The 15,649-nt window shown below is 36.2% G+C and overlaps 1 protein-coding gene across 1 annotated transcript in view; it reads right to left on the reverse strand.

The window, feature by feature from the left end:
- CFAP54 (cilia and flagella associated protein 54) overlaps positions 1-15,649 on the reverse strand; it is a 113,101-nt gene that overhangs the window by 33,466 nt on the left and 63,986 nt on the right. The window contains 12 exon segments of the mRNA XM_065648025.1: positions 1,028-1,150; positions 3,087-3,173; positions 5,402-5,584; positions 7,668-7,734; positions 9,290-9,496; positions 9,950-10,037; positions 10,878-11,075; positions 11,594-11,746; positions 12,755-12,869; positions 14,517-14,652; positions 14,746-14,969; positions 15,115-15,342. Coding sequence (XP_065504097.1) covers positions 1,028-1,150; positions 3,087-3,173; positions 5,402-5,584; positions 7,668-7,734; positions 9,290-9,496; positions 9,950-10,037; positions 10,878-11,075; positions 11,594-11,746; positions 12,755-12,869; positions 14,517-14,652; positions 14,746-14,969; positions 15,115-15,342 — 1,809 coding nt within the window.

The following is a 15,649-nucleotide window of genomic DNA, read 5'->3' on the forward strand; positions in this document are numbered from 1 at the left end:
GAATGTAAGGTAGCTTGTGCACTGAGGAAAATCAGTACATTTCAGTTTCTTACCGTCTCATGCAGTTAGTACGAAAGTATCATTGGCAAATTAAAAAGCTCACCTTTTTGATACGTTTTAATTTTACTTTTTATTAAGTTCGTGTTTCATGAACTTCAGGTACAACAAAGAAGCCCAGGTCAATTGTTAACAGCTTCATAACCTTGTCAGCTTCATAACCCTATCAGCGATCAAGGTAAGATCACTACCTAGCTTTAGACATAGACAAAATCAAAGAGACTGACTGAGGGCAACATGACTGTCAAGGCTCTGAGGGCACCACTAGCTCTTACTCCCCAGCATCTCCCAGGGCTCTCCCACCCTGCCCACAGCCCAGGATCCCATGTCAACCCCCAGGGCCACCAGCCTCTGCCCCAGCAATGCCACAGCAGGGTCAGTCTCCCCACAGCCCTGCCCTGCCATGGATCTCCTACGCCAGGGCCACCCATGCGCACACATCCCATCCCAGCCTTGTCCAGACCCCGCGGCCCTGTGTGGCCATCCTGGGGCTGTGTCTGAGCCTGGTTCCCCTCACCAGGGGTGATCCTGACCCCCACCTGCAGGCTGATGTCCTGGCCTATCCTCAGCCTGTCCCTGGCCCTGCAGAGGTGCCCGATGCCCTGGGCTGGGGCCTGCCCCAGCTGCCCCCCAGCTGCCCTGCTCCTGGCTGGGGCGGTGGAGATTTTGCCATCAATGGGGTAAAAACTGTATCCATATTTTTTATGTCTACACATGAAATCACACACTATTTTTTCAACAGTACCATCTGCATTACTGTATAAAACAAACAGCATATGTTCCAAAATTTATTTTTGTTCCTGCTGTTCTGTGAGAGAAATTAATGTCATTCAATTTCTACTCTTTGACCTGCCTATTGAAAGAAAGGATTTTTTTAGGAATGTGTAATAACTTGCAGATATGGAGTATGTGAAATTTCATGAAGAAAATTGAGTGTTATAGTTCAATGTTATACTTTCCTGGTGTTTACCTTTGTTTGTTCAATTTTTCTGTATCCTGCAGGTATTTTCCATGGAATTCTCTCTCCACAATTAAGTGAAGACAGTTCATGAAAGGCCTCAGTAAAAAATCCTATATCTGTAAGTACTTTAATCTGTGAAAAATAACAGAGCCTTTGATTTAAATGCTGTTCAATTATTCCTTTTGCTCAAAATAAAATGTATTCAAAGGTAATTTTCAAGTAGATTTGGCTACTGGAATAGGACATTGATGGAGAATGTTCTTCAATGAAAAGAAATCTTCTACATTTTTTACTAAATAAGTGAAATCTCAAAAATGGGACTTTTAAAAACAAAAATGGGAAAAAACATACCACAAAAACTTACTCTTCAAAAACTTGCTCCTGACAAAGGAAAATAATTCAATTCATTTGGTTAAAGCTTTGAGTATCAGTCCAATATCAGCCCCTTATCAAAATCTGTTTCATGGACTTTACTCATCTTCACAGAATGTTAAGGATTGAAAGGGACCTCAAAAGATCATCTAGTCCAATCCCCCCACCGGAGCAGGAACACCCAGATGAGGTTACACAGGAAGGTGTCCAGGCAGGTTTTGAATGTCTCCAGAGAAGGAGACTCCACAGCCTCCCTGGGCAGCCTGTTCCAGTGCTCTGACACCCTCACTGTGAAGAAGTTTCTTCTCATATTTAAGTGGAACCTCCTGTGTTCCAGTTTGTATCCATTGCCCCCTGTTCTATCATTGGTTGTCACCAAGAACAGCCTGGCTCCATCCTCGTGACACTCGCCCTTTGCATATTTATAAACATTAATGAGGTCACCCCTCAGTCTCCTCTTCTCCAAGCTAAAGAGCCCCAGCTCCCTCAGCCTTTCCTCATAAGGGAGATGCTCCACTCCCTTCATCATCTTTGTTGCCCTGCGCTGGGCTCTCTCCAGCAGTTCCCTGTCCTTCTTGAACTGAGGGGCCCAGAACTGGACACAATATTCCAGATGAGGTCTCACCAGGGCAGAGGAGAGGGGAAGGAGAACCTCTCTCAACCTACTAACCACCCCCCTTCTAATACACCCCAGGATGCCATTGGCCTTCTTGGCCACAAGGGCACAGTGCTGGCTCATGGTCATCCTGCTGTCCACCAGGACCCCCAGGTCCCTTTCCCCTACACTGCTCTCTAACAGGTCGTTCCTCAACCTGTACTGGAACCTGGGGTTGTTCCTGCCCAGATGCAAGACTCTACACTTGCCCTTGTTATATTTCATTAAATTTTTCCCTGCCCAACTCTCCAGCCTGTCCAGATCTCGCTGGATGGCAGCACAGCCTTCTGGCGTGTCAGCCACTCCTCCCAGTTTGGTGTCATCAGCAAACTTGCTGATAGTACACTCTATTCCCTCTTAGTCTTGTAGTACTCAGCTACTTTCCCTAACCTGTAGTAGCATTTCCTAAAATACCTACAATCAATAATACTTTGACTCTTACTACAAGTTAGATTCATTTTTAAAAAAAAAAGGCCTTAAAAAAAAATCCAAAACTAAACCAACAAGCAAACATTAGTGAAATGACAAAAACCTTTTCCCAGAATTTTGACAACCTTGTTCTACCATTATACTGATAACATACCCAGAAGTGAACATTAGGAACAAAAAATAATTTACATTTTGCACTTAAGAAAACATTTATAAGAATGGTGGAACAAGATAAAAAATACCAAGTAAAAAGTTTGGATCTAAGAGGGAAAATCTTATGACCATAGCCTTAAGGAGAATGGTTGTTAAATCATGAGTAGAAAGAAATGACGGAAGTACTTAACAGTCTCTGTAGGACATTAGCAGTAAAACTGTATAAATAACTGTACATCCTACTAAAATCGAGAATATAAATAATAATTGCATTTAGAAAGTACTCCTGTTCTACAATCTGTTGTGCTAAGAAACACTAAACAACAGCTGAACTTCAAAGCATTACTTTTCGTAGTAGTGATATATGAAGAAATACTAAATTGACTGCATTTAACAAAGAAATGAAAAGTTTATTTGAAATATAATGTGCTGTGATAAAAAGAAAGTTTCTTTGATTACCTTGAAGATTCTTCCTTCAATACATTTAGCTGGTTCCTTACAAATCTCGGAAACCAGGTATTGATATAACGTCAACAATGGTAAAATCTGTAGGAAAATAATAGGTCATCTAGTTACAAATGTCATAAAGGGTACAATTATAGGAATGTGCATTGCAATTATATATTACAAATATATAGATAAGATAGGAGTACTGTTTTCACTGCCACATATCACCAGTACTTCTCCTATGCTCGATGAAGGATGAATGTATTAAAAAGTTCTTCAGCTGGCTAAAGCTAACACCTTACACTATCTTATATATGATTCACAACATAGAAAGTGAAGTGAAGTTTCCCCAAATTATTTTCTGTGTTCAAGATGGGGCTTTTTACCATACCATTAGTGAGTAAATCTACCGGAAAGATGTTGATAGAATGGATTCCTAAAACTCTCTGCATTTTGATGCCATAATTTTTTCAGTATAAGTAACAGAATAGTAGAATTCTGTAACCTTCATAAAATAAACACAATGAAGTCCTGCAACTGTCTAAGTGAAACTATACCAATTTTAAAATAAACAGGATGATGATGAGGGTTATTGAAAAAATTATTTGAGTTAATTTCAAATTGAAAGTTTTTGTAGGAGCAACTAACAAAAAACAGTTTAAAACTGAGTTCTAGTAAAGTATACAAACACTGTATTTATTATTATATAATATTTCAGAAAAAGCTGATTATTTCCTAACAGATGTATTTGTTTTTTGAAAATGAAGGAACTTCCAAAATTTAATCACTATTCAGCTTTTACATTTTTCTTCACTTTAAGGTGGGACTCAATGATCTTAAGGGTCTCTTTCAACCAAAATGATTCTATGATTCTAAAATGGCCCCAAGCTTGGAAAATGCCTACAGCATTGTTACTTTTTAGTCAAATGCACTTTTAGTTTTCATAAAGTAGCTTAATACTTCTGAATTTGGATTACAACTGCTTGAGGCAAATGTTTTACTTGACCCCCATACAGTTCCCAACTGATAGTTGAAGTAGTTCAACAAAATTAGTCTTTAAAGTCCTATTTTTAATAAAACTTGAATCTTGATGTATTTTCATTTAAGTGTCAAATCAGCTTAGTGCCCACGATCCAAAACATTCCCACACATCAAGCATCCAGTGGAAATGAAGCTCTCATCCTGCTGAAACTGCAATTGCTTTGACCATGATCTATGACCTGGATCTATATTCTGCTAGTACAAGTGCAGAAAAAATCAAAAATGTGCATGGCCATGTGAAGCAAGCAGTCAAATTAAGTGTCCCTGCCTCCAGGTAAGTGTCTCCTCCTTGATCTCACTTGATCTCCCATAGGGAGGGCAGTTAGACAAAGCTTAATTACAAAGTGAACTCCGGTAAAGCAGGATGGGAAGAAGCAACAACAGGGGGTTTGACAGACACTTAGCCTGAAGTTCGAGAAGAAATCAATCCAACAAATGGCTTGCTGACAAAAAAGGGGTAACTTCTTGCTGCCTCCTCCTCTCTAACTCCTCTTCCATCTCTACCTCCTAACCTTTTCTTATTCCCCTCCCACACGATCTTTTCCCCTCCCTTCCACTGTCTCTGCCACTTGCAGTACCTTTCCGTAAGTGGATTCAACTCATTAAAGCAGGAGAAAAATATCTACTTTTTCTGCTGGGGAGTTTTCTGTCATGCTGAGAATTGATTTATAGAGGCACACGAGAATCGCCTGACATGAAAATTTGTTAGAGCATACAGAACCAAACAGGAACAGAGGCAGAACTGCACCTTTTTCAGTACTAGTAAGCAATTCAATCTATTTATTCCAATGTACAGCAGTGCACCTTTGAGAGAAGTTGCATTAAAGGGAAAATAGTCAGTCGTTAAATGCAGAAAATAAGCACATGATCAACATAAGAAGGAAGCTGTAAAAACACTCCATATAGAGGAACATGAGAAGGAGAAAGGCAGAAGGGACTTCTATTTACTGAATGTGAAAGTGAAATTATTGAAAGTATTCTGGACATACTGTATTTAAAGTAATTCTCAGTACAGTGTATGTCAAACTTGATATACTAGGAAATTTCCTCTAAAATGCCTAATCTAAGTGGACCGTGTATTGTCATCTTCCTGAATAAACAAGTACCCTGTATATTCTGAAACTTGTAGGCAGCAAGCTACACCTTGCCACTCTCTCAGTACCACAGAACCTAACTATACGGGTATTTTGCCAGAGCTTCTGAGGTATCTCATAAGTACACTCACACAAAAAAATAAGACTTGATGTCTTAAAATTCATTTCCAGAGTATAAAAAAAAATACTTACTATTAAATTTTGGTTTGTACAATGTAGTTCAAACATAATGAAATTCAGACTTGCAACCACAGTAGAGATATCAGCTCTGAAGTGATCGGAGAACAAATCAATACCAGGAACAAGCATATTTGTTTCATATTGTGCAAAGTCACAGTCAGATGTCGGATGTGGAAGAGAAGCTCTAAACAGGGTCTGAAAGTAAAAATAATGAACTACTTGTGAAAAGCTGTATAGGCATTACTGAAACACTACAAAACTCCTACCCTTGAGACTCATAAATTACTTCAGAAATGAAACTCAGTGTCTTAAGTATCCAGTTGTTTCCAAACAAAACCTTGAAAAATCTTTTTAGACAAAATGCTTCATGTGTGAACTTGATGGACATAAAAAAGCAGGCTTGGATTAGTCTAAGGACAGTATTTCATAGAACAAGCAAAAGAGAAAAACTAATCTAGGTGGAGGAAAATAATCATGAAAGATTCCTCAGCAAGTCCTCCCCAGGTAATGGAAAATCTTCCTGAAGAGCCAATGGCATTTCTTTCAGATTCCAAGTTAAAGCATTCCAAATACATCTCTGAATGTGCTGGAAAAAAACTAATAAATCACTAGAGGTTCTCACAAAGACTTCTTAGATAATTATTAGGATAAGCCTCTGATGAGCAGACAGAAAGAACTTAATTTATTAAAATATCTCCATAATCAAGGAAAATGCATACAAAAATTTTGTTGAGATGATTCGGAGGATGTGTTAAAACATTTCTTTACCAGTCCAAAAATGTTTCATGGAAAATGTCTTCCATCAGAAGAAAAATCTTTTTATTTTCCTCACAAACAAAGAAAGCTAGTTTGATCTTACTTAGCCTTAAGTGCTTGCCCCATCATCACCTCTGCTGTCACTTCTGGGAGAGCTGCTGACTTTAGGGCCAGTTAAAAGCCAATTCTAGCCTAGTCCCACCTTTAACTAGGTCAGCTACTTCAGCCTAAATCATATAACGTAAAAGTGATGTGAACTTTAAGGAAAGTTCCTTCTCAATTGTGTTTATCTTGTTCTAATTAGCAATGATATGCTAGAGAAATATACATTTACAAACTCAGATCTGAGATATTAACAAGCCTAAAGCCTGTACCAGAGGTGGAATTTAAATTAGGTTATAAAAGCTTTCTAAATCAAGGAACAAATTGTGGGCTTGAACTTCGCAAGGTACAGTGACAGTAACTGATTATATTTTTCAAGACACTCACCCTGCAAGCTGCTCTTAGCCCAATTAATATCAGATCCACTTCAGTCAAGTCACAATTATTTCTGCCATTATACAACTCTAACAAATGCTTACTACTATTTCTGTCAAAAGGAGGAATCAAAATTGTTCAGCTTTGTACCACCAGCAATTACAGTGCTAGAAGCTAGTCAAAATTCTCCTTTACCTTTGTTTCTTCAACTTGTTTTCCTTGTGCAGAACTAAATGAGGTTTTAAAAGTGGCACAAGATGTTAGAAAGTGGCATTGGTTTGTTTTGGAAGAAGCCAACTAACTTCCTGATGCTGCCCTGGGATGACTAAGCATTGATCCCAGTGCAGTATGACTGGCAGAATACTTACAGTTGTTTTTCCTATATCACTTTCGTTACTGGTATCTTAAAATTTCCTTTTAAAAATAAACCGAAACCCTTTTTTCCTCTATAGTCGGTGCCTGAAAGTTTGGAAACTTAATGATCTTATTTTGTTTGTAAATGAAACGGAATCACTTTGACTATCCTTTATTTTTAGAGTAAACTTCTTACAGAGCTGAGATTTTAGTATTACAAACCAATATCTTTCAATGCTAAAAAAGAATCAAAAATTTCTTTTTCTAAAGAGTCTGTTCTCCTGGCTGACAATTTATGACAATCTCTGAAGACTGTACGGATCTGACAGAGAGCACTCTCCTATTATTGATGCCATTCAGCTCTTCCTGAGCAGAATACTTCAAGAGGAGAAAAATATGTTAGACTGCCAAGTATTTTAGCCATCTTCACTTTTCACTATTTCATTATTTCTCTGAGATACTAGCATCTTATTGAAGTGATAATTTTTAGGCTGCAATACAGGAATAATGTCAAAAAACAGAGAATAAAACATCTAATCTAATGCGCCTAAATTGTCAACTACCTCTGATCTCCAGTTTTCCTTTACAATCAAAATGAAAAGAGAAATATTTTAATAGGGGGCTATTGAGATTTAAATTTTAGAAGCAAATTTGTCAACTTCATGAATTCTAAGTGAAATTGTATTCTTACCTTAAAAAGTATAGCAGAAAAATAGCAGTATTTAGCTCTTAATCTCATATTTGATGTTGTTATATACCTAAAGTACAACAAATAACAAGAAATATGAATCTGCCATCAATATAAATTATTCAAACTCTTTTTTTAATGTAGTATAATAATGTTACTAACACAATCTAGATGTTTTCCCTATTGGAAAATGGCTGCCTGTTCTATAGATAGGTGCTCAGTCTTGCTGTGCAAAGAAAGAAGCATTTAACCCAAGACATACCTAGGCAAAGGGAATTGTCTAGATTCTCTTTAAAGGAGAGAACCAGGCAGTCTAAATGCAAAATTCTTCTCGTATAAAACTAGAAAGATAAAGCAGGTCAAGCAATTCTCACTTTGAAGTGTATTTCTTTCTGTAAAGGAAGCCTAAGATAACTAGCACATGTGGATTTTCACATGGTAGATATTATATCTAGCTAGATTAAATCAATCCCACACAGTACCTCATCAGAGCCTTAAACCATCCTGGTGGCAGGATCCTCTGATCTAGAGTATTAGAAATCTTTAATGTAATATTAGAATCCTGGAACCTGCATTTTACAGCTTGAGACTAAATTGCTCTTGAAAGAGCAACTCAAAGAAACAGCCCAAGTCAGGTCTGAATAGAAGAGATATGCCTGAGAGAGAAGCTGAGAGGATAGATCCCTCCAGATCCCTACCAGGATTTGGAATGGTCATATTAGCAGTCAAGGGATAGTATCCAGTGCAACAAATATGTGCCACAAGCACCTGTAAAAGCAGCTAGGGACTGGGTCTTGCCTGATTAGACTTGAGACTCCACCACAGCTCAGAATTAGAAGGGCTGTGGTTTAGAATCAAGTTAAATTCATTCCTTTTCCTCTTGGATGCTAATTCTGAGTGTGACAATGCTGTTTCATCCTGAAATACCCACACTAATACTTTCAAAGCTACCTTGGTTTACAGATATTTTACAGTGCTATTAATATGTCCTGCTTCTCAGGTAAGACAGTTTACTCAGATGAAGCTCTGCTCTTTCATGAGTATAATACTTCTAAGGTCATTTAGACCTGGCTTATATTTTGTACATTTTTATACTATACTGTGCATTGAGGAACAGCTCAGAATTACATCCATAGTGTTTTACCAGCAGTCAAGGAGTACTGGACAGAAATATTTATTGATGGTAGACTTTAATACAGTAATTCAAATTTCATTTAGTTGTAATTCACCAGAAAATGAGTACTTTAGGCAGTAAATCTGCCCTCAAGATACATTAATATTTAATATGTGCAATGACTTGGGAGATGTGATATTTCAATTGAAAATCAATATGACTGTAAAATCCTTGCGCTTATGACTTTTTATCATTTTGTTTTATTTCAATGACCTCTCCATATAATATACAACTGCAATTACGATCAAAGACGAGCACTCAAGAAAAGGGAAAAAACAATATTCTCCAAAAGAGCAACTTTCTTACTGAAAGGAAAAATTCCTCTGCTTTTGATGAGTCTTTTTTACAACAACTCATTAGTGTTTTTAAATTAATTTCAAGTTGCCTACTGTCCTGGATGAGCGATTTGTTTAAAATACGAAAGAAATACATATATAGATAAAATACTTACTGAGCTATCTTAGCTACTAAGACTGCAGCAAGTAAACATCCCCAAACTCCAGCCTGAGAAAGAAATTTCTGACTAATATCAGCCAATCTTCCAACTGCGAAGCAGTCTGTAGGATTTTTTGGGAAACCGAACTCTCGCCAGTTTTTAAGAGCATCAGCAATGTTGAGTGTTTCATCAAGGGCTTGACACCAATATTTAAAAGCCGCTCTGTAACACATAAAAAATGTGTTCATCATATTGGTGACATTTTCCAAAGTGGAAGATAAGAGTCGCTTCATTTTACCTTTATTGCTTAAGTTATAACTAATTCTGATTAGGTCAAAAGCTGAAATACAGTTTCTACAACACAAAAAGATACCACTTCTGGTCAACAGGGACTTATTGGGACTTATACTAAAATCAAATTGTCAAGCAATAGATATTACTTCCTAAAAACACACAGAGATGCTTAATTAATTTATTTCATTACAATTAGCTAGCTAAGAAAAATATACTATTTCTAGAAAAAAAGCATCTCAAAAAATAGCTAATAGTGAGTGAGATGAAAGAAGTTATATGGACTTGACAACAACACAAGATCTTACAAGACAGTTGAAAGGTATATGAATGCCAATTTAAAAAAATGAAACCGTGCTCTTTTTTAATCAAATAACCATGTACCTTTTGTTTCCAGTATAAAAGTGAAGATTTCCAAGTTCATGTAGAGCCTGAACCTTGAGGTCTCTCTGCTTGTATATTTCAAGGATTTCTGTTATTTTTAAGAAATTAGAAAATATTGTCACATCATTAAATCCATTACTGCATCTTGAACAAATTTTGCATGGGAAGTAGACAGGCATTCACAAGTAATTCAATGCGTAAATATTTTTTTTAAAAGATTTACTAGGCTTGTATATTTTACCTTCAAATGTAAAATTTTTTTTTTCTACTAACTTTAAATAGAAGACTAAGAAGTATTTATGGAACTGTTTATCTAAGCTTTTGTATTTTTGTTTTATCAGACTTATCTTCATCTTTAAGAGATATACTAGGAAGCAGGCCATTGGCTCATTTCTGGATCCTTTTCTTCAAATAAAACCACTTATGGCATCTATTGATCTGCTACATTTCACCTACTATGTCATACAGCAAAACCAGTTAAACAGTTAAGCTGTAACTGTATGAGTAAAGCCATACTAGAATGTAAGATGGAAGCCACACAACTGGGTCTCATATGCAAATGCACAGATCTTGAAAGGTCTGTTTCCTAGGGGAGGGGAAAGAAAAAAAAAAAAAAAAAGAGGCACTAGCATGGAATAAAAATTAATGTCCTGAACACTACAGCTGATTTTTAATTTGGGATTAATCAGAATAACACCACTGAAGTAATGCTTTGTCACAAGATGAGATACCTGTAGAGGCTTGTTTAAGATCTAATGCAGATTTGCTGAATCAACAGAAAGAAGGTTGTGTATTTCTGGAAACTATCTTTCAGACAGTTCTAACTGTCTGACAGAGGAAAATAACACTGGAATAAACATATATGAACACAGATAAGCAGAATGATATTACATGTTAGCTGTACACAGAAACTTATTTTAAAAATTACCAATTGTTTGTTCATAGGAGGAGATAACTACTGAAAGCTGTGACTGTGGTATCGGTTTACTCTCAACAATAGAGGAGAAATTAAATTTTTCTTGAGAAAGGTCAGGTGGTGTCGGTAGATATATCAGTTCAGCTCCCAGATTAAAGTCCAGCCTTCTCTTTGAAGAGATATGACTGCTGCTTGGTCTTCCATAACTTTCTAGATCAGAAAAATTATTTCTATGATCAGTTTGGAAAAGTGTTGTACTACTTCTAGCACCACAAATATTTCTGCACCACATTATTCAAACAAACATACAATACCTGTGTGCCCTATTTTAATCTGGTTTCCTATGCTATGATTCTTTCTGTGCATCTCCTTATTGAACTCACTGGGCTTAACTCATAGGTCAGTGCAATTAAATAAAAATATGTCCCCTGTTAGACGAAGAAACTAGGGAAGATCTTCCAGTCAGTCCTCTGACAGGTTTGGCTGCAGGCAGACAAGTGACATTACTGTATGAAAAATTTTTTTGTCATCCAACCATGAGACACAAATCATAGGAAAGCAGGTTTAGAGCTTGTACTTACAGAACTTCATAACTTTATATATATTCCATGTTTTTTCTAATTGTCAATAACAACTAAAACTTGATTTTAAAAAATCTATTCCTTTCACTGTTTAGTATTTTAACTGCATATACACTTTAGTAAGTGAGCAGCAACTAAATAACTTACCTTGTGTGTATGCAAGAAATAATGAAAGCAGTTTTCTGCTGTGTCTCAGTGCTCTGCTGTGATATTTAGATTTTTGTAGAGTTTCTCTAAAACATTTCAGTGTATCTTTCACATCAAGAGGTACGTAAGCTAGAGCTTTTGCTTGACAGCAATCTAAAAGGAATTAATAATTATGGAGAACAATTTTGCATTATACAAATACCTATTTGTAATAAATCACCTCACAAAACATACGTTTGAACAATTCCACAACTTCAAAACTGAATTATATTTATGTAATTGTCACCTTGGTTTCCTGTTGAATTATGAATTAAAGCAAAATTATTAACCACCAGGAACACTTCTGAGCATTTATAGCTTTTCATTGTTAAGTTTTAGTTGTCACATGACATCTATATTCCCTGAATTACATCTGCCCTGGGCATGTTTTGGCTTAGCTCTCTGCTCTTAACTCTGGTGTCTTAAGTCTGGAAACAAATCTTTTACTACAACTACTGACCCTGTTTATTATAATTTCTACAGCTTCTATGTACCAAACCTGTGAGCTGGCATGATCTCTCCACTGTATGCATAATATCATATAGCATTATTTATTGTTTAAAGACTTTTCTCAGCTGAATTCGTCACAAAGCCTTGTGTGCAATGCCTTGACGTCGCTGTGATATGAGGAACTACGTTTTACAAACTTTTGTTAATGACTATAACACTTTAATCCTGACTGGAAAGTACAACAACTGTGGGTAAAAGAGGTGGTTTGCCACCTTCTAGTTCACTTCAGTTTTTCTATTGATTCTATCAATAACAATGCGGTTCACATTAACTTCTGGGTATCTTGCTGGATATCCAACTATACCAATGGAAATCTGGACCAAGAACACCAAGTTCACTTAATGTACTGTAGGTCATCTGGCATCTGGATGACAACTGCTTTTCTTTGTTTTCAGGTACAGTTTGAATATATTTGGAAATGTCTTGACAACATTACTATTCATCCAAAATAAGAAAAATAATAATTTGAAGACAAAACTGAGTTTATATTAAAAGAAACCGATTATAGGAGCAGAGGAAGACCTACAATAAGGAGGAAAAAAATATCCAGTATGTAAAAAAGGGAACAGTTTGGGAGAAAAGAGAAGTCACCATAATGAAATGTGTTTTTACCTGTGTCATCATTTTTCATCTCAGAATAGAAAAAGCATCCATGAAAAATTTGTTCACTAGCAGAAGGGGCAACAGGCAGCAGTAATTTCTGCCCTATGTAGTTTCTGCAAGTCATCTAAAAAGCAAGTTTTGTTTCATGATAATTAAATAAATTCAGAAAAATCCATGTTTGGTGCTTAAAGTTAAGCATCTAAATACACAGTCATATGACAAAATAAAAGAGGACCAATTTACAGAGACACCAATCACCCATAATTAATATCCTTGTCAGTAAGAGGTGAAAAACTCACAAGACCTAAATATTGAATATAACATATAAGTGCTGTGTTCACTTATGTTATGTTACATTATAAATATCCATAAAAGTAATGAATGAAACTTAGTATTGCCATAATCATGAGCAACTTGTCGATGTTCAGCATATATTCCACCTTCCTTTGCCTGGATAAATGCATGCTTGCAGAGAACCTGTCAGTGTAAAAATGCCTAAAGAGCACAGTGCCTGTATAGCACAATGTAATGCTGCATAGGGATATACAAAATAATTCTAAGCTAGTAACAGAAGCAGACTAACCCTGTCAGAAAAGCAAACTTCCAGACTTCTATAAAGGGCTAATCTGGCACAGACATTGTGTTTTACTTTTTGGAAGCAAAAGAATCAGTTCAGAGCTAGTTCTAGTCTCTCTGAATCGCACTCCATTGCGAAATGTAGCTGTACCCTCCAAACTTCTAACCTGACGATGTCTTTTTTGAACAATCCTTATTACTACTGTCTAACATTAGTCATTATTCTGTAAATTATCTTTCAAAACTATGATTACTTTTCCACATTGCTTAGATTACAGCAGTATGTGGTGGTTTGCCACACTGCCCTTTTTTTGGACAGAGGACTTTGTTTTGAACGGCAGGGCCTCACAGAAGTCATCATGAAACAGCTGTCCAGAGCTCCTGCAGGCCCTGGGCAGCACTAGGCTCTCTCTAGGCAAGGCAGTGCCTCCTGAACTTCATGTTCATGTTCAGAACAAACATGTTTGGAACTCCAAACCCCGATTTCCCCCCACACTCCTTCACGTCTTGTGTTTATATTAGTAACAAAAACATATTAAAAGTATCAACCACACAACTGACTTTAGCAAAACTTCTTAGAAACAAACCTTAGGTTAAAAAAAAGGAAAATCCTAATTTTTACTAATTCCATTAAAAATTTCCAAGTGGCAATGTTAGTTTCCTAAATATAGAGAGCCATGGCTTATAATAAGAGGAACTTGCTGAGCAGCTCAGGTTTTTTTGTTGGTGGCAATCAAGTTTTTCAAGTTTATTAATGGTATTGTCAATGTTCGTGTTAACTCAATCTGATTAATTTTGGTCTTTAGGAGCAATGTTCCAATGCACAAACAAAGCAATCTCTTTTTGTTTAATTTCAATTAAACACAAAGATTGCATAATATCCAAATAAATGTTTTCAGGTTAAAAGAGTGGCATCAAGAACTAACATGAAATTAGATTTAGGCTCACAATATTGAACGGCTACATTTTGCATGGAAGAAACGTTCTCCAGGTCATCAAGTCCAGACCTCTGCTGCTGTTGGAATCATGTCATATAAGCCTTTTCATGCACTTCAATCAATTAAGTTCATTAATTTATTATATTTGAATATTTTTTAACATTATCAAAAGCCATATGAATCTAATCAGTGAAACTACTACTCTGTATTTAGTTCACATTAAGAGGCATAGCCCAAAAAAGACATCTGAGGTTCACCTTATCTGCATTATCAGACAGATGTTTCATGAAATGAGATTCATGGCTGCATGGGTCACTGAATTGCTGTATCCTTTCCAGCAGCTGCCTCTGAGCATACACCAGCAGTGGACCCACTTGTTCTGTGTATCTCTCACTGAAAAAAAAAGCAAAGTATAGTAATTAAGCAAAATGATGGTATATTTAACTATATAATGTTGCTTTTTTTATTTGAGTTGATGTAACTTACTGTGTAAATATGTTAAATTGTACAGTGATGTGTACCAGTGCTTCCCACTTCTTCATTTGATATAACAATGCTATTGTTCTACGAATCAGTTTACATATCCATTTCAAGTCAACCACATTCACGTCATCCACGGGAGACTGTGGATGGAGATTAGAACCACCATTCTCATCCGTAATACCTCCTAAACAACTGGGAATGCAGAAGTCTCCTTCAGGATCCACAATCTACAGTTAAGAAACATTATTCTACCTGTTATTTTCAAACTTTTTAGGACAAATCAAATTATAAAGATCAGAAAATATTGTAATCATCTAAAAACTTACTACAGAGAATAACTTGAGATATCAGAATATAACACATATTTCTTACCTTAAGAGACCTGCTAGTTTGTAGCTCATTTATCATATCAATGATCGTATCTGATGCCAAATAAAATGGCAACCAGAGGGTCTTCCTAAGAAAATTCCTCGTAATGGGAAATGCATCCATATGGGAACGTAAAAGGTTAGCAATATATTGGAAATCTCGAGCATAGTTCCAAAGTTCTCGACAAGCATTTTGAAGCAACGTCCAGTGGCCACCACGGTGAGCAAGAACCTATGCACATCATTCAAAATATACTTATACTTTGGAAATACAGAAATTAAAAACTTCATTATTTCATTGCAAAGCTTAGTTATAAGTAATCTTTCAAAATTACAGTCTGAGGATCATCCTTAATAAGAGATCATTCAATATTTCAATTTATATAAAGCATTATAGAACCTTATTTTGAAATTTTTCATAGAAGCATTCATTTATAATTGAATTTAATTGTTGCTTTTGGTGTGAGAATAAGAAATAAAAATTAATTTATACCACCTATATATGTGTTTTGATTTGGTTTAAGAAGGGTTTATGGGAA

This window comes from Caloenas nicobarica, chromosome 1 (assembly GCF_036013445.1).
Source record: "Caloenas nicobarica isolate bCalNic1 chromosome 1, bCalNic1.hap1, whole genome shotgun sequence".
Classification (NCBI taxonomy): Eukaryota; Metazoa; Chordata; class Aves; order Columbiformes; family Columbidae; genus Caloenas; species Caloenas nicobarica.